The 18307-nt window shown below is 42.7% G+C and overlaps 1 protein-coding gene and 1 long non-coding RNA gene across 11 annotated transcripts in view; one reads left to right on the top strand and one right to left on the bottom strand.

Moving 5' to 3' along the window:
• The window catches only part of PCNT (pericentrin), a 315970-nt gene that overhangs the window by 200197 nt on the left and 97466 nt on the right, over positions 1-18307 (bottom strand). For all 10 annotated transcript variants that reach the window (XR_013537759.1, XM_078378579.1, XM_072976792.2 and 7 more), the window contains 3 exons: positions 16573-16796; positions 10915-11123; positions 5810-5972 (listed from right to left, as the gene is read on the bottom strand). Coding sequence is in view for 9 of the 10 variants with exons in the window: in XM_078378579.1 (XP_078234705.1) it covers positions 5810-5972; positions 10915-11123; positions 16573-16796 (596 nt within the window). In the remaining variant the exon portion in view is untranslated. The remainder of the gene's footprint in view (positions 1-5809; positions 5973-10914; positions 11124-16572; positions 16797-18307) is intronic.
• LOC140701318 (uncharacterized) lies at positions 6725-17911 on the top strand. The gene is made up of 4 exons (XR_012080263.2): positions 6725-6856; positions 7222-7332; positions 9993-10068; positions 15951-17911. It is a non-coding gene; the product is annotated as an uncharacterized LOC140701318 (long non-coding RNA).

Raw genomic sequence — 18307 nt, 5'->3', positions numbered from 1 at the left:
AGAAATCTACAAGGTCCTTTGGATTTCTTGAAATCTGATTGGGAAGGAGTGGTGAAAAGCAGTACTGTTCCAGTTGCTGATTTTGTTAGAAAACTTCAAGAGAAACTCTTGGCTGTCCAAGAATTGGCTAGAGACAATTTGTTGGACGTTCAAGCAAGACAGAAGTTCTACCATGACAAGAGATCCAGACACAGGGAATTTTCTGTGGGTGATTTGGTACTTGTTCTGAACCCACTCAGACCTTCTAAGCTGGAAGTTGTCTGGGAAGGTCCAGGAGAAATTGTTCAAAAACTGGGAAATGTCAATTAACTTGTCAAAATGTTGAATTCTGGGAAGAAACCTGTTCTTTATCATGTCAGTAGTTTGAAATTGTATAGAGTTAGATCTGCAATCGTTTTTCAATGTCATGCTGAATATTTTCAATTTGTAAATGAACCTATTGATATGTTAACTGAGTTACAAGCTGCAGGTACATGGTCTGACAATCTTGTTTTGACAGGTACAACTGATCAGAAAGAAAAGCTTTCTAGAATGTACTGTGAAGATTCATATGTTCCTGATCGTTGAAACAATGTTTCCAACAGTATGCCAATGTTTCAGTATTCTTATAGTAATTACTATGTTTGAATTAACTAACAGGACTGTTTTCTATTTTCCAGAAAATAGATGTGCTTAACCAAGATATTGTATTACATTAATGCTGTTACATTCATACTCTAAGTGCTTTGCTAAATACAGTGCAATTTTGATATGTAACCAATTATTTACTTTTAATTACTTTTACTTACTTTTGGTTGATTACTTAAAATTAGACCAGAATTACTGCTCTGAATTTTAAAGGTTTTCAGTGGTGGCAAGTAATAATATGTGTTTTTGAAGCTATAATGTGTTTCTTAGATGGGTTATGTAGTCATGTAACTGTCTTCAAGGAATCCATTTTGAATCAATGTCTGTGTCTGTGAAGGAAGTTTCAAGATGCTGTTTTCGTCCACTAGCTCTCAGTTCTTATCTGGTTGCTAGGAAGCCGAAGAGAAGGAATTTTGGAGCCATAACATTCCACCAGTAACATAAATAACACCTGCTGATTCTCATGAGAAATCTAAGGCGGGACAAGACACTTTTTACTTGTTCCTGATTGGTTTTCCTCAGGAAGAAGGAGAAGGGGGTAATGGAACCGTGGGCTGTAAAATGCAGAGTTTCTGAGACAGAGAGAGGCCCTTTTTCCTAACATGGATTTGAGTGGTTTTCCTTAACATGGATGGAGACTTGATGGACTACAATGGACTTGGCAATTTCTGATGGACTATGGAATTCCTGAATACGTAAGAATGTAGTTTACTTAAGAGAAGGAAGGCCTAGCCTTTCATATAGATTAGTATTCATTTCATTATTTAAATTTTCTAGCTGAAGTTTGTTGAGTGTTCTAATGACTTGTTTGGAAATGTTACTAAATGCTTTGCTATGCAATAAACTGAATTCTTTCTAAATCTATATTTTTCTAATAAAAACAATAATGCATAAGATCTCGTGTTTTGGTCTCTTGAACAGAACAGCTTGAATGATTAATTTGCTACCTGATATTTTGGCCACGTATTCGCTACCTTGAGCCCATAATTTACCTGAGTTCTGACTCATGGTTTGTATTGTGGTTCTTACTGGTTCTTTAACAAGGGGGTAGACTTGAGGAAAGGGGATCAGTGTGGCTGAGATTGGGCTCATCTTAGCTACATTGGAGTGCACTGAGCTCTGGAATCTCTCTATTCCCGGCTTGTCTGATCTCTCCAGAGATGGACAAAGCTTACATCCATCTTTCTTGGAGACTGCAAAGTAGCGCGAGAAGAAACCCTCGCTGGAGTCAGAGGATGGTATCCTGGTTATGGCCTCCTTGGATAGGAGTGCTGAGATTTCCAAATGCAGAGGCATGGAAAAGGGAGTTGTTTTGATTGAGTTTGGTGGCAGGATCTCCGAAAATTCAATCAAATAGCCCTTTTCAATGATATTAAGGACCCACTTGTCGGTAGTGATGGTTTGCCATTCTTGGAAGAATGGGAACAGTCTGGTGGTGCATAAAGAATTAGGAGAGATGCTTACCCCTGTGCTGAGCTTTGCGAAATGACTGCTTGGGGCTGAGAAATCGTTGCTGTTTGAACAATGGGACGGTGGACTGTTGAGTCTGATAAGTCCGGTCCTGCTGTTGTTTGCTGTACCGAAAGAGTTGGTACTGAGTGGAAGATTGGTATTGAGGCTTCTTGTATGCCTGTTTCTGGGGCCTATATGGCTGGTATGGTGCGTAAGACTTTGCTGTCTTTCTCATCTTATAGATATTTTCCATGATTTCGTCAGTTATGGAGTTGAATAGTCCAATCGCGTTGAAGGGTAGATCCTCGATTTTTTTTAGTGTCGTCGAGGATATTGGCGGTTCTGAGCCATGCCTGGCGTCTGACAGCTATCGCCATTAGCATGGATTTAGAGGTGATGTCTGCCATGTGTTTTGCAGCGAATCTCTGTTGCCTTGTCAGGGTATTAGCCTCTTCGTAAACGTTGAGGGCTTCCGTTTTAGAAGGATCAGGTAATGTTTGTAGCATAGGGATTATTTTGTCCCAAATATGCTTCCGGTAAGCTTCCATGGCCTCTTGATAGTTGGCTATTTTGATCAAAAGGGCAGCTAAGGCATAAAGCTTCTTGCCCAAGCTGTCCGATTTTCTACTCTCTTTGTCAATGGGCGTAGCTGACGACCGGGTACGAGACTTGTATTGGGTAGCATCAACCACGATGGAGTTGGGTGTTGGATGATTAATGAGGAATTCAGAATCTGACCCATGAGTTTTGTAGTGATGCTCTATTTTGTGAGGGAGTTGAGCCATCGAGGGTGATTTGTCCCATGAAGTTTTAACCAGCTGGGATGAGGCTCAGACTAGGAGGGGAGGTCCTGTCCTGCTCCGTGTCTTGAAAGACTAAGTCCCTTTCCTGTTGTGGGATTTGTGCATCCAGCTGAAGCGTTTTGGCCATGCACATGAGTTGCGCATAAGAAGAGAAATCTTCTGGAGAAGGCTGGGAAGACGGGCCTTGACCAACTGGCTCAGGGGCCTTTGATTCACTGGATGCCGTAGAGTGGTCATCTGGGAAGGATTGAGAGGCTGGAGAAGGGAATCGGCACGGTACTGCATCCTCAGATACGATGTCCATGTCAGACTGTGTGGGCGTGGAAAAGGGCTCGGTATCGTGAGCTCCTGGGCCAGAATAGAGTGGTAGCCCGTACTGAAGAATGTTGGCTGCTGCGCTTGGGAGGCATTGTAGGTACCATGGGGAAACGCCTCTTATGTAGTGCAGGAGGAGCTACTGTATGGTGCCATGACAGTTGAGGCATGGGAGTGTCTAGAAACTCTGGCGGGTAACCGTAGCCTTGGTATGGATACGGTTGGTACGGAGTGTAGTAAGGGTGGCCAAATGGCGGACCCTGTGAACGGTACCCATCTCCTGTATCTCGAGGTTGGTACGGAATGGAATGTTTGCGCTTTTCTGTCCTTTTCCTAGGAGTGTCGTGGACAGGCTCCTGTTTGGAAAGAGACTCGGTATCAGCCCGCCCTGAGTATTGAGGGCTAGAAGGGGCAACGGCCCGGCTGGCGTCTGGCACAGCCTTGAATCGGCCCAAGTTTGGAGACATGCATATGGTATCCTGAGCCATATGGGCTAAAGGAATGTACTCGTCAGTATCAGAAAGTCCAGTTCCTTCCCTCGAAGACTCCTCAAGCAGTATCGAAGGAGCTGGAGGAGGCACAGTAGGCAGTTTAGTTGACTTCTTCAGCTTTTTGGACTTATCGCTGATTATCCTTTTTGCAGGAAGAGCAACTCGAGAGGATGCCTTGGCTTTAGGCGATTTTAAGGCTTCCTTAGGCTTCACAGGAAGAGAAATGGTAAGAGTCGACTGCTCAACAGGAGAATTCTGTTTAGATGCCTCCAAACGTGGAGGAATTGGTGCCGGGAGGGAGGAGCCTTCCATGGTGGGAAAAAGAGTCTTCTTGTAGAGAAAAGATCGGAGCTGTTGGCGCCTGATTTTAATGGCTTGCTTGGAAAAACCTTTGCAAGCAATGCAGGTCTGGTCGAGGTGTGATTCTCCCAGACAAAACAAGCACTTTTTGTGGCCGTCTGAGAGCGGGATTTTGCGAGAACAGACAGCGCACTGCTTGAAGCCCCATTTGTGTGCATTCCCAGAGACCACTACGAAGAAGCCTTTTTATGCACACACAGTGTGTGCATGGGGGAGACTTTGCAGGTTACTTGGCTATCATAAAAAGCGGTGATGACTTGAAAAAGGTTAGGAACCATTGGGCTAAAGGGAACTGAAAAACAGAAACTGGTGAGTTTGAGGACTTGCACAATGAGGTGCTGTAGAAACAACTCTGTATTGAAACTCTAGAATGTTCTGAGGAGTTCCCATGCAGGTGTAGAAACAACACTGATATGTGTGATTCAAAGAGTCCATGAAGATGAAGCACAATAATGAAGCACAGAAAACATTAATGGAAAAGTAGCACCAGTTATACTATAGTATAATTATTTAAAGAACACAACTAGATCAAACTATATTAACAGGTACGCATAAACACTTAAAACTGAAAGCCTACTATGCACAGAATTATGGTACCAAGAAGACAATTCCTTAATTTCAATTTCTCAAGATGTAACAGATTGGCTTAATAGATATTTTTTTACTTCTGTGCTTTTCAGCTGCTGTATCACCTCAAAAGGACCTGGCAATGTAAGCTGAGGCTGCACATAGGAAGGAAGATACATTGTACAGTCTGTGTGCTCATGGGCTCCTTGTATCCCAGACACAATGCCCCCAAATAGTATAGAATCAAAGTCAAAAGCAAAATGTATTCCTATAAAGTTGATCAAACGGGATCAAAGCAACTGCCTGCAAATACCTGTTTCCCAACGAAGTCCTGAAATTGTAAGAATTGTTAAGTGATGCTATTACAGTGAAAATAGAAACACCCAGTCCAATGCATAGAATACACTAGGAATTCCCATTGGCTGGGGCAACTACAACATGGTCTCTAAAATGGCTTTGAGACCAAAAGCCAAACTGCAATGAAGGCACCTGGAGGAAAAAAAATGCTAAGGAAGCTATAAGAAAAAAAATAAAAGGAAGTAGTTTGTTAAGATTTAACATGCCTTAATAAGAAAAGGTAATTAAAAATGGTGTCATGCTACTGTCATTCTCAAAAAGGAATTGAGTGATGAGCAGCAACCCTACCTTTTGAGCATGCTCACTAAGAAGAATGGAATGGGTTCTTACTAAACCCTCTCTGATCAGTCATGGTGACTCAGACCTTTATAGTCAAAATATGTCACCAATCATCATTTTTTGATGAGCAATCTCCTTACTACTGTCTTCTGATGAGCACTGGTATGTGAACGAGGACTTTAAGGAAGCAATGTTTTGGGCCACTGGAAAAATGTTTGCAACAGCCTTATACTCATCCCCTAGAGTAGGCAAAGATCCTCCGGCACACTGCAACCCTGACTCCTGAAATCTGTATACAACAACACAGAAACAATAGATTGAAGTGGACTTTGTACAGAAACAGCCGTAGTGGAACCCATTACTACAACAATTAGAAAAAATATAGCCACAATAATAGAAACTGTTGCCAATGTGTCTATGTAAATCTGCTCCATAATGCAATTTTGGCTGCATTCATGACCCAGAAAAGATATCACAAGCACAAGAAAAAAAAAGACTTATATGACTTGATCTTAGAACTCTTTTAGATTGACAATAATTTAACATCCATTTCTCTACCTTTTGTTTTGTGAAGCTCCAGCACCAGCTGACTGTTTACTTTGTTCTCTTCATTAAAGCAGTCCATTGGCTCATGGGGGTCATTAACGATCTGACATACTTGCCATCTCCTACCCTTGAAATCTTCTTCAATGTGAATGTTGACTGTATGCATTTCTTCCAGCTTCAAAAGAGTAGATGATTTTAAACATTCATTATTCATTTTATCCTACATGACAATTCATCTAAGCTGTTTTATTGAGCACACATACATCACAACGCTGTAATCCTTTTATTAACAAGAAACTATCATTACTCTTCACATATAATGAACCAAACTGTTTTGAAACAGTTTTTGTGATACAAAACATCATATGCCTTCATTTTTAAAATATATTATTTGGACTAGGAACGACAGGTTACCTACCTGTAATTGTAATTGTAATTCTACTAGTGGACCTCTGTGATTCACGCTACGGGTAATCCGCGCATGCGCAGAACCTCATTCAAATATGCTAGAGCTTCTGCAGTAGCAAAAAAATACATTAATACAGACCCCTCCCCCCCCCGGTATATGTACCTTGGCACCAAGGCTCTCCCCTCAGTTAGGTCAACCGCCGCATAAAGAAAAGGGCATGGCAGTGGGAAGGCTGGGTCGGGACGTGTGAATCACAGAGGTCCACTCAAAGAACTACAATTACAGGTAAGTAACCTGTCATTCGTCATCATGGCCTCTGTGAATCACACTATGGGTGACTAACAAGCTACCTTACCCGGAGGAGGGTGTCACAGCAAGGTAGATGATAACACAGCATGTCCAAATGCAGCATCAGATTTCCGCCAAATGTCCAATCTGTAGTGACTGATAAATGTGGGCGATTGTGACCATGTGGCAGAGGTGCAGACGTTTTGTGGTTTTAACTTGGATTTTTGCAGATTTACTGCAAGGCCGAGATCCCGGAGAAGTGACAAAGTGAAGTGAATGTCTCATTATGCTTTGTGACACGAGTGTGCTACGAGTAGCCAGTTGTCGATAAACGGGAAGATGTGAATTTTGTGAAGTCTGAGGTAAGCTGCCACAGGAGCCATGGATTTGGTAAACACTTGGGGCGCTGTTGCGAGTTGGAAGTTTTTTGAATTGGTAGGCCTGAGTTCCGAGTTGGAAGCATAGGTAAGGCCTGTGAGAAAGATGAAGGTCTTAGGTCTATGACTGCGAACCACTCTTTTCTGCTGATTAATGGGAGGACGGACTCAAGAATAACCATGCGGAACTTGGTGGTAGTGATTTAGCTCCCTGAGGTTGAGGATGGGGCGAAGGCCTCCATCTTTTTGGGGGATGGTGAAATAGCACGAGAAAAACCTCTGACTGTGTGTTGTAGTAGTACTTGTTTTGTGGCGTCTTTGAGTAGTAACGACTGTATTTCTTTTTGTAGAGTTTGCAATGGAGGTGTAACGGTGTGTGACAGCGGAGGAAGCTGGTGGAATTCAATGCGATACCCATTCCTTATGATGGAGGGCATCTGTAGTGATGTTTTTCCACACAGGTAACTGCTTCCAAAGGGCAGGAAGACAGGTGGGAGGTAGTATTGGGATCTCGGCCAGTTGTATGCAAAACGTGATGCTTAGGCTTACAGTCATTGGGCTTAGTTGTGGTTTGTTGGCGAGGTTTGGCTCAGTAAAGTTGTTGTTTGCAGTAAGGCACATAAGATGTTTGCCTTTGAGGTTCTTGTTGAAATTTTTGATAGGCAGTGTAAGGGTGGCACCACTGATTGCGCTGAGGGCACTGTTGGTATGTAGGGTAGACTCCCCAACGTATGGCAGCTGTCTTTTCTGAACATTCTCAAGAATGTGATCAGTCTTGGCATTGAAGAGACCAATTCAATCAAATGGGAGGTCTTCAATGCGTGCATGCATGTCCTCGGCTAGACCCGCCGTTCTAAGCCAAGAGAAACGTCAAAGTGCTACAGAGGTAACCATTGATTTAGATGTGGCATGAACTGTGTGTCTAGCAGATAGCATCTGTCGTTTCACCACCGAAAGACCCTCTTGTTGGAAGTTTGTGCTAAGACCCTTTTATCTTTGGGGAGAGCATCAATTAAGGCAGACATATTGTCCCAAAGAAAATGTTGGTAGGCGCCCTTAGCTCCCTGACAGTTAGCCATTCTCATGGTGAAGGCAGCAAAAGAGTATAGCCATCTGCCCATGGAGTCAATGTGCCTGCTATCTTTATTATGTGGTATTAGTATTTGTCTGTGTCAAGAGTGAGATTGTGAAGCTTTGACGAATATGGAATTGGGAACTGGTTGTTTCTGTAAAAAGACTGTGCCTGAGTCATGTACTCGATAAAAGTTGTCTATGCATTTTGACACTGAACGAGATGATGAGGGTTTAGTCCAAGAATGTCTAGCTGTGCTCAGGAGAGAAGGGAGCATGGAGATGTGGTATCTTTAGAGATGGGATCATAAAGATGATCTGCTGATTCAGTAGTGGGTCTATGGATTAGTAGATCGAGGTATTTGGCTGTACGAATCATTAGTTGAGCATAGGTTTGAAAATCCTGTACTGGTGACAGAGGGTCTGTTTCTGCCAGGTCAGAATCCAGCAATGTTAAAAGTACTGATGGTGTTTGAGGACTAGAACCATGATCAGATGGGTCAGCATTATGCCTCAAGTCAATCGATATCAATGTTGGATGGCTGGTCCTCAAAATATTGGTGTTGATGCCGAGCTATCGATATTGAGGGGCGTCAGTGGACAGTGGTCGATATCGAGGGGCGTCAATTGGTATTGATATCAAAGGTGCGTCCGTGAACAAGGGGTCGATATTGAGGGGTGTTGATCGGTACTGACATCGAAGGTGCATCTATGGACAGGGGTCAATATCAAGGGTCTTCCACTGGTGCCGACATCAAAGGTGCATCAATGGACAACGCTCGATATCAAAGATCATTGATATCGAAAGGGTCGGTATGAAGGTGGTGTTGAAATGGAGGTTGCTGTAGGTGTTGAGACAGCTATCAAAGTGGTAAAGGCATCAATGGATCACACTGTGTTATGGTGAAATAGACAGATGCTGGTGACACTGAGCAGGATGAGCATTCACAGTCCTCCTGATGGACAGGAAAATAGTAACTTCCCAGTGCTGCAAACGTGCCCAGAGCTGAGTACTGATCGGCTTGCTTGGGTCTCTTAGGTGTTGGCAGATAAGAAGTGCCAGATAGTCCTGGGCAATCATGGTAATAAGATTGCTTTGACACCAAAGGCTCCCTAGCAGAGACATCCTGCAGGGACAGCACTGCCGGACCAGGAAGAGCGACTGGTCGATACTGTTTGGCAGGTCTCTCTGACGGGAACATACGGCATCCTGATAATGGTGCTGAGCATGATCTCATTCTGCGTGAGAAGGCAAGCGGACACTCATATAGGCTTGGCGTCTTTGTTGATGTGCCAGAGGGCGAGGTGGTAGGCTTACTGGGGCAGAGTAAGGCACAGTTTCTGGTTGCGTTTCAGCAGCATGGATGTCTGGCGAGGCAATTTGTGAAGACTCGCTGGGAGAGCCTGAGGATTGTTGCGGACTATCAGGAGAAGCCGTGAGTCGATCAACACACTGTTCCCAATTGCAAAACTGTGATGGTAGTGGTTAGTGAGGTGGAAGTTCCTCCTCATCTGAAAGAGAACCGACGCAGATGAGGTTTCCAGACTCCAGTGGTTGTGGAGTCAGGGAAACAGTTTTGGAAGGCTTCAATTTCAAAGACTTAGCCTTCTTCCGAGGTGACAGTTCCAGTGCCAAGGAAGCGTCGATGGACTGTTTTCTCTTAGAGGCTGTTTTTGATGTCAAGGGTTTCAACGTCGAATGTTCAGCCAGTGTTGACCGTCAATGTTGAGTGCTCAGTAGGTTCTCGATGATCGGAACGAGATGGAGTAGCTGACGGATGCTGTTTTGTTGCTTCAGAAGAGAGCAGGATCTTGTTATCACAGGCTATGCAGCATTTAAATGGGTCTGAAGAAGCCATGAACCAAGAACTGGTTTTGAAAAGAAAACAACGGAGAGGTTCAGGGGGTGGGAAGGGGAAGCGCTTCGACCCTATGGCCGGAGTGTATCTTGTTTTGTAAATAAGGATGATGATGATGATGATGATGATGATGATGATGATTTTATAGATAATTTTTAAATAAAGTTCAATAACTTCCCTTTTGTTTTCAGATTTCTCACAGAAGCAGCGATCGAGGCTCTCAATGTGGCGGTTGAAAGAAACTGAAGGGAGAGCCTTGGAGCCAAGGTACATATACCCGGGGGGGGGAGGGATCTGTATATTTTTGCTACCGCAGAAGCTTTAGAATATTCCAGCTAGGCTCCACACATGCGTGGATTATCCATAGTGTGATCCAGAGGCCACAAAGAAGAACTAATATTCAGAAGTTGTTGTCTAGAAGAAAGCTATGTGATAATGCAATATTTGAAGGTTCTCCTTCCTTTACACTATTTTAAATCACTGAGAGCATACTTTTATACATTTTAACTAAAAATAATTCAATAGGATTTATTCCCATGCATGTGTACAACTGCAGCTAAAATACATTTTAAAATGCCCTTCTTAAAATTATACTGCAGAATACTAATTTCATTCACACCAACCAGTCATTAGATGTAAGTAATTCACTTCATGGAACCCCTTTATAATTCTGCTTCCTTAAGATCACTTTTCCCATTAGGCTTAAGCTTTCTATCTGTGCAGTAACCTTATTTGGATAAGCATAACTGCATTTATTCCCATTCTTGATATGGAGGTATTTGGTCTTCTCTTCTCAACATGTATTCTTTCTCATTATCTGTTGTTAAGTACGTTGGTTGCAGGAACCCATTTAATATAAAAATTAATAAAGGGTTGCCTACATTGATGATATAAACAACAATTACCAATTAAATGGAGGCCATTTTTGTGTAGGAGAAATACTATACACCATTTTATGCACAGTGCCATGAGATAAGCATGCTATATGTCACAAGTGTACTTGCTGGAAATACTCCCTGAATGCTGTTTCTCACTGAAGACAGTAGTTCTTAACAGTGCCCATCACATACACAGATACAATTTTAAATTAATGAAACATTAATATGATTTTACTTGTTTTGTTGATTCCGCAAGTTGATCCAGAAGCTTTTCTACCACAGCGTGCAAGCCATGACAGATTTTATGAATTTGTTCTTCATTTTCCAATACCAAATCTTGATTTTCAAAAATACTTTCACATAAATGCTCACTTAGCTCTGATATTTCATCAGCCATCAGAGAAGCAAAGTTGTGTTCTGGTAAAGTCTGATTGAGAAACTTTCCTGTTCAGGAAAACACAGTTTTAAAGCACACATACTTTACAATACACATACTGTACAATACATTGTACTATGCAAACAATTACATTATTTATATGTCATAGAGTCAAAGAGTTGGAAGAAACCACTGAGGCCAACACCAGTCCAACACCCTGCCATGCGGGAACATCCATCAAAGTACTCTCAACAGATGGCCATCCAGCCTCTGTTTAAAAACCTCCAAAGAAGGCTACCACCATTTGAGGCAGCCTATTCCACTGCCGGACAGCTCTGACCATCAGGAAGTTCTTCCTAATGTTCAGATGGAATCACTTTTCCTGTAGTTCAAAAACCATTGCTCCATGTCCTAGTCTCTGGAGCCCTGGAAAAGAAACCTGTACCTTTTTCAACATGGCATGCTTTCAAATATTTAAACATGGCTATCATTGTTGTTGCTGTTTAGACGTTAAGTCCTGTCCGACTCTTTCTGACCCCATGGACCAGAGCACGCCAGGCCCTCCTGTCCTCCACTGCCTCCCGGAGTTGGTTCAAATTTATGCTGGTAGCTTCAATGACACTGTCCAAACATCTCCTCCTCTGACGTCTCCTTCTCCTCTTGCCTTCACAGTTTCCCAACATCAGGCTCTTTTCCAGGGAGTCTTCGCTTCTCATAAGATGGCCAAAGTGTTGGAGCCTCAGCTTCAAGATCTGTCCTTCCAGTGAGCACTCAGGGTTGATTTCCTTTAGAATGGATAGGTTTGATCTCCTTGCAGTTCAAGGGACTCTCAAGAGCCTCCTCCAGCACCACAATTCAAAAGCATCAATTCTTCGGTGGTCAACTTTCTTTAGGGTCCAGCTCTCACTTCCATACATCACAACTGGAAAAACCATAGCTTTGACGATGCGGACCTTTGTTGGCAAGGTGGTGTCTCTGCTTTTCAAGATGCTGTCTAGGTTTCTCATCGCTTTCCTCCCAAGGTGTCTTTTAATGTCGGGGCTGCTGTCACCATCTGCAGTGATCATGGAGCCCAAGAAAGTAATATCTGTCACTGCCTCCCTATCTTCCCCTTCTATTTCCCAGGAGGTGATGGGAAAAGTGGCCATGATCTTAGTTTTTTTGATGTTCAGCTTCAGACCATTTTTTGCGCTCTCCTCTTTCACCCTCATTAAGAGGTTCTTTAATTCCTCCTCACTTTCTGCCATCAGAGTGATATCATCTGCATATCTGAGGTTGTTGATATTTCATCGGGCAATCTTGATTCCGGCTTGGGATTCCTCCAGTCCAGCCTTTTGCATGATGTATTCTGCATATAAGTTAAATAAGCCGGGAGACAATATACAGCCTTGTAGTACTCCTTTCCCAATTTTGAACCGATCAGTGTTTCCATATCCAGCTCTAACTGTTGCTTCCTGTTCTACATATAGATTTCTCAGGAGGTAGATAAGGTGGTCAGGCACTCCCATTTCTTTAAGAACTTGCCATAGTTTGCTGTGGTCCACACAGTCAAAGGCTTTTGCGTAGTCAATGAAGCAGAAGTAGATCTTTTTCTGGGAGTCTCTGGCTTTCTCCATAGTCCAGCGCATGTTAGCAATTTGGTCTTTAGTTCCTCTGCCCCTTCGAAATCCAGCTTGTACTTCTGGGAGTTTTTGGTCCACATACTGCTAAAGCCTACCATGCTTTCTAAGGGCCACTTGATTTCACTCTCCAGGATATCTGGCTCAAGGTCAGCAACCACACTATCTGGATTGTCCAGGACATCCAGACCTTTCTGGTATAATTCTTCTGTATATACTTGCCACCTCTTCTTGATGTCTTCTGCTTCTGTTAGCTCCCTACCATTTTTGTCCTTTATCATGTCAATCTTTGCACAAAAGGTTCCTTTAATAGGTCCAATTTTCTTGAACAGATCTCTGGTTTTTCCCTTTCTATTATTTTCCTCTATTTCTTTGCATTGTTCATTTAAGAAGGCCCTCTTGCCTCTCCTTGCTATTCTTTGGAAGTCTGCATTCAATTTTCTGTAACTTACCCTATCTCCCTTGCATTTTGTTTCCCTTCTCTTCTCCACTATTTGTAAGGCCTCGTTGGAAAGCCACTTAGCTTTCTTGCATTTCCTTTTCTTTGGGATAGTTTTTGTTGCTGCCTCCTGTACAATGTTACAAGCCTCCATCCAAAGTTCTTCAGGCACTCTTTCCACCAAATCGAGTTCCTTAAATCTGTTCTGCACTTCCACTGTGTATTCATAAGTGATTTGGTTTAGATTATACCTGACTAGCCCAGTGGTTTTTCCTACTTTCTTCTGTTTAAGCTTGAGTTTTGCTATGAGAACCTGATGATCAGAGCCACAATCAGCTCCAGGTCTTGTTTTTGCTGACTGTATAGAGCTTCTCCATCTCTGGCTGCAGAGAACATAATCAATCTGATTTTGGTATTGCCCATCTGGTGATGTCCACGTGTAGAGTTGCCTCTTGTGTTGTTGGAAAAGAGTGTTTGTGATGACCAGCTTGTTCTCTTTACAAAGCTCTATTAGCCTTTGCCCTGCTTCCTTTTGAACTCCAAGGGCAAACTTACCTGTTGTTTGTTTTAGTTTTTTTTTAGTTCATGCCTATCATGTCCCCTGTCAACCTTCTTTTTGTAAGGCTAAACATTCCTAACTCCCTAAGCTGCTCCTTGTAGGACATTTCTTCCAGAGCTTTAACTATTTTAGTCATCCTCCTCTAGACATGTTCCAGGTTGTCAACATCCTTTTTGAATTGAGGTGCCCATAACTGGATGTGAAAGGCAGGTTGCTGTGGCAGCTGTTATTCTCTCAGTAGGTATCTGTGAATTCACATGAAAAGGCTTTAGAATGGAGAAATTGGCAGTAGCACTACCCCTACCTTCCCCCATGCATATTCTTGGTCACCAAAGTGATTCTCCTCAGTTGTGGTCTGTCAAAATTAGAATAGAAGTAGACACAGACTACTTAGTAGACACTACTGTGGGAAATTTCAGTTCACAGATGATCACCTGAAGAACAAGTTACCACTCTTCCGTGTAATTTCTGTGACTCACAGAAATTAGAAGTTTAGAAGTTTCTCCTCTCCAGAGAAAGGTGATGTCAAGTGAGAATCAACAAGAGGATTTTTCTGCCAAAGGAAGCACCAGCCAGGCAGCTGTGCAGCCAATGTCCATCAGAGGAGTGCTAGAGATAGTTGCTCCCAAAGTCAAAACAGACCTGGTACAGCAACTCTTGACTCCCACTGGAAAGAGGAACTTCAACATTTGGTATACCAATTCTATGCAGTCTGCAACTCAGTGGGCTTAATGTTGTGAAGAAACTAGAAGATCTTGCCTTCAACCTCCATAGGATACAAAAAGTCTGGTGGATTTGTGAAAGACTGTAATATGAGGAATGCAAAAGGCAACAGTCTGTGTATTCACGAAGGCTTTCACGGCTGGGATCTAATGGTTGTTGCAGGTTTTTCGGGCTCTTTGGCTGTGTTCTAAAGGTTGTTCTTCCTAACATTTCACCAGTCTCTGTGGCCGGCATCTTCAGAGGACAGCATTTGACCAGAGCACAGAATGCTATCCTCTGAAGATGCCAGCCACAGAGACTGGTGAAATGTTAGGAAGAACAACCTTCAGAACCTTTTTCCGAGACAGACTGTTGCGTGGTTGTTGTGGATTTTTCGGGCTCAAAGAGCCCGAAAAACCCACAACAACCACGCAACAGTCTGTCTCGGAAAAAACTGCAACATTATGTCCCAGTTAATATGGAAGCAGGAAACAGCCTTGGGAAGGAAAGAAATATCAGGATGTAGTAGCATTTTATCAACATAGAAGTACAGTGGTGCCCCGCATAGCAATCGCTCCGTTCTACGATGAAATCGCTTTGCGCTGGACTTTTTGCCATCGCAAGAACAATCGCTTTGCGATGACCCCTATGGGGAAATTTTGCTTTGCGATGATGGTGGGGGAGCGCTTTCCCGCGATCATCCCAAAGGCCCCATTTTCGCACAGCTGAATGGCGGTTCCAAAATGGCCGCCTCCTGTTTTGCCCCGCTTTAGAGGCACCGAAAATGGCCACCACTATGGAGGATTTTCGCATAAGGTGAGTTTTTAAACCCATAGGAACACATTAAACGTGTTTTAATGCATTTCTATGGGCTTTTTAAAATCGCTTAGCGATGAAATCACATAGCAGCAATTTTTGCTGCACGGATTAACATCGCTAAGCGAGGCACCACTGTACAAATAAGGAAGATTGGAGACCTTTAAGAGAAACTTAGACAACCACCTGCCAGATATCCTTTGATTTGTTTTCCTGCATTGAGCACGCGGTTGGACTTGATGGTCTTAAACGTCTCTTAAAACTTCATGATTCTATGATTCTAAGATCAGAAGAGAGAGTGGCAAATTCTGAAGCTCTTCATGAACAAGTGATAGTGACTGGAAACATAATCTTCCATGACACGAGTCACTTCATAGTTTCCTATCCTGACAGCAAGGGAAGTAGAGGTGTATAACATACAACCCAAACTGTCTTCATCTACTGGAGAGGAATGAATCTTCTTCTTACATGACTGGGAAGCCTCAACAGTTATGGAAATGGGCTTCAAGTGATGAAAAGGAAAGAAAGCTCCTTTTGGATCCAGTACATTTTTTTTCATAGGTTGGTGGTACTGATGAAGATGATTTGACCAAGGAAAACAATGACATGAAAAAAGGGAAGGAGAATGGGACTACTGAAGTAATCAACTGGGGGGGGGGGGGATTCCTGTATATTGAGTTGCAATGACTTGGTCTTTAGAGGACTTGTTTCGCATAGGGTCAAAGGTCCTCTGAAGGTGAAAAGTGTGTATTGTCCCCAGGTATTTCATCTGGAGCTGTGAATGTTTATGGAGCTACAATCAGAATCAGATGCCTGCTTCTCAAGAACCATATCAGTGATTGGTAAGGACGTCTGGTAAAATGGGAGGCACATAAAAGGCAGAACCTGGTCAGCACAGCAGAGGTGTATATGGTAAATGTCCCGAAGCAGGGAACCGATCATTGTTAAACGAAAAAACTCCATTTAAAACATCGTATTGTGATTGCAAGAACCTAATAGTATAGCGATTTCCTCATTAAGCAAGGCAATCGTTAAGCGAGGCACGACTGTATTTATTCTGAACTTAAGCAAAAATACATTAAAATGTGGAACGTTCTATATGCGATGACGGAGGAACAAATTATAAAGTATGTGAGCTCAACAGTGAATTAATTTTGATATAGTTAATGGATAAATTCTAATTCATGGACAGATGCAGAGAGAAAATAGGAACAATCTATTCAGACTTATACTTCCAGAGGTAAATTAAAAACATCCGCAACTGTTCTACAGATAGTCCTTAGGACCTCCTTAATATTAGCTATATTGCACTTTTTACTTGGAACTACAGAGAAACACCTGGATTTTCTCCTCCTACCGTTTTTTTACCTGTGTACAATTACCTTGGCCAACTCTATCACTTTTCTGTGTGTGCCATGTCCCCTCAGTTGTACTCTTCTCTCCAAGTACTAGTTCTCCAATCATAAACAGGTTCTCTCTTGAATCTTCAGAAGCAAGGCTATAATTACCAGTCTTCCTGTAGATAAGGTCATTAGTATCTTTTATGGCCTTCACCATTTTCAGAAGCAGTTTCAAAATTTGCTGGTAAGACTCTAGGAACTTTTCCCTAAAATAAAGCATAAAATATTAAGTTGCTATTTTTATTCTGTGCCATGGATTTGCCTGTACTGCATCTCATTAACAATATATTGCTTCCAGCAATACACTCTTCCCGTTGTTTCTCCTCACAGTGAATTGCAGTCCACTGGTCCAGTGGCTTTATCTGAAGTATTGTCCTGTCCTAATTATCTGACAACTCTGCAGTGACTAGGGATGTGCATTTCAGATTTTTTTCCACTGGAAATGCCATCATTCAACTTTCTGGAGGTCCCATGTGCCAGATCCATATTTCACAAACATCCAAATTGTGCCCAGTTGGAGGGAAGGCCCAGCTGGCAGGCTTCATGTCTTGGATAAACCTTAATTCCTGTTCTGGTTGCTGGGAAGCTTCCTTTTCAAACAGGAAGTTAGGCCTATCCAAGGCATGAAGTCTGCCAGGTGAGCCATCTGTCCAGATCAGCACAATTTGGATATCTGTTAGATATGGGTCTGGCAAATCAGACTCTCAGAAAAGCTAATTATGGGGGCTTGAAGTTCAAAAATCCAAAATGTACATTCATAGCAATTATCTCCTTCAATCTACTGCTGTCCTCAACACTCAAGATATCTGGCTCCAGCCCTCCAGAGGGCAGAGGGCTAGAGGTGGGGCTAAGCAGTGAAATGGACTGACGTATTTTCTAGGGCTCTGGAAAGTCTGCCATCCCCCTTCCCCAATTCCGCAGACTCTAAATAGAGTCTGGAGTCATCCACCAGGAGAGAAGAGAACCCCCAAAATGAGGCAGATGCTAAGGTGATAGGTCCCCCCAGGAGGGAAGCCCTTCACCTTAGGGAAAGCCTAATCATTGGCGGAGAAGGGGACAGACAGCCAAAACACCTAACCAGCTTCAGAAGACCAAACAGAGAGAACTAGACACGAAGGGATGGAACTTTGAAATGTAAATTGGAAGACTGATAGATTGTGAGTAACCCATTACCGATGAATTCAACATATTTTTGAGAAGACTGTACATGTTTGGAGCACTAATTAACTAATGAAGCTTGAAGAGGGGAGAGGACAGTAAAATAAACAGAAACGGCAGAAGCCCAGAGAGATAACATTCCAAACCTGTTGAGGGTGAAGAAGTAGGAAAAGAAAGAAGGGAAAAAAACTGGCTGCATGAGCTTGTTAACTGTTCAAATCACCCACTCCCATCCCCAGAAAATTGGAGGTGATTTCTAAATAGCTATGGGATAGCTACGGGAGAGAGATTTTATTATGCTTATATGGATTACAAATGGGGTTTTGGCAACTGGTAATGTACAAGCCCCTTAGGATTTGACTTTTAACAAAAGAGCAGCTGCCTGAACAGTTCAGGCTCTTCTGGTTTTTCACTTCTGGACTAGCGTAGGCTAGCTGGTGAAATTCTGATTTCTAGATTTATTTAGAGGTTGGAAGATTTTACATTGGAGAAGATCCCTGAGGACTGCGTGAGAAACAATTCAATTCGATTCGAATAACTATGCTGACAATTTCCTGAT

The sequence above is a fragment of the Pogona vitticeps genome, chromosome 1, assembly GCF_051106095.1.
Source record: "Pogona vitticeps strain Pit_001003342236 chromosome 1, PviZW2.1, whole genome shotgun sequence".
Taxonomy (NCBI): Eukaryota; Metazoa; Chordata; class Lepidosauria; order Squamata; family Agamidae; genus Pogona; species Pogona vitticeps.
The sequence above is the reverse complement of the archived record's forward strand: the minus strand, read 5'-3'. Positions and strand labels throughout refer to the sequence as shown.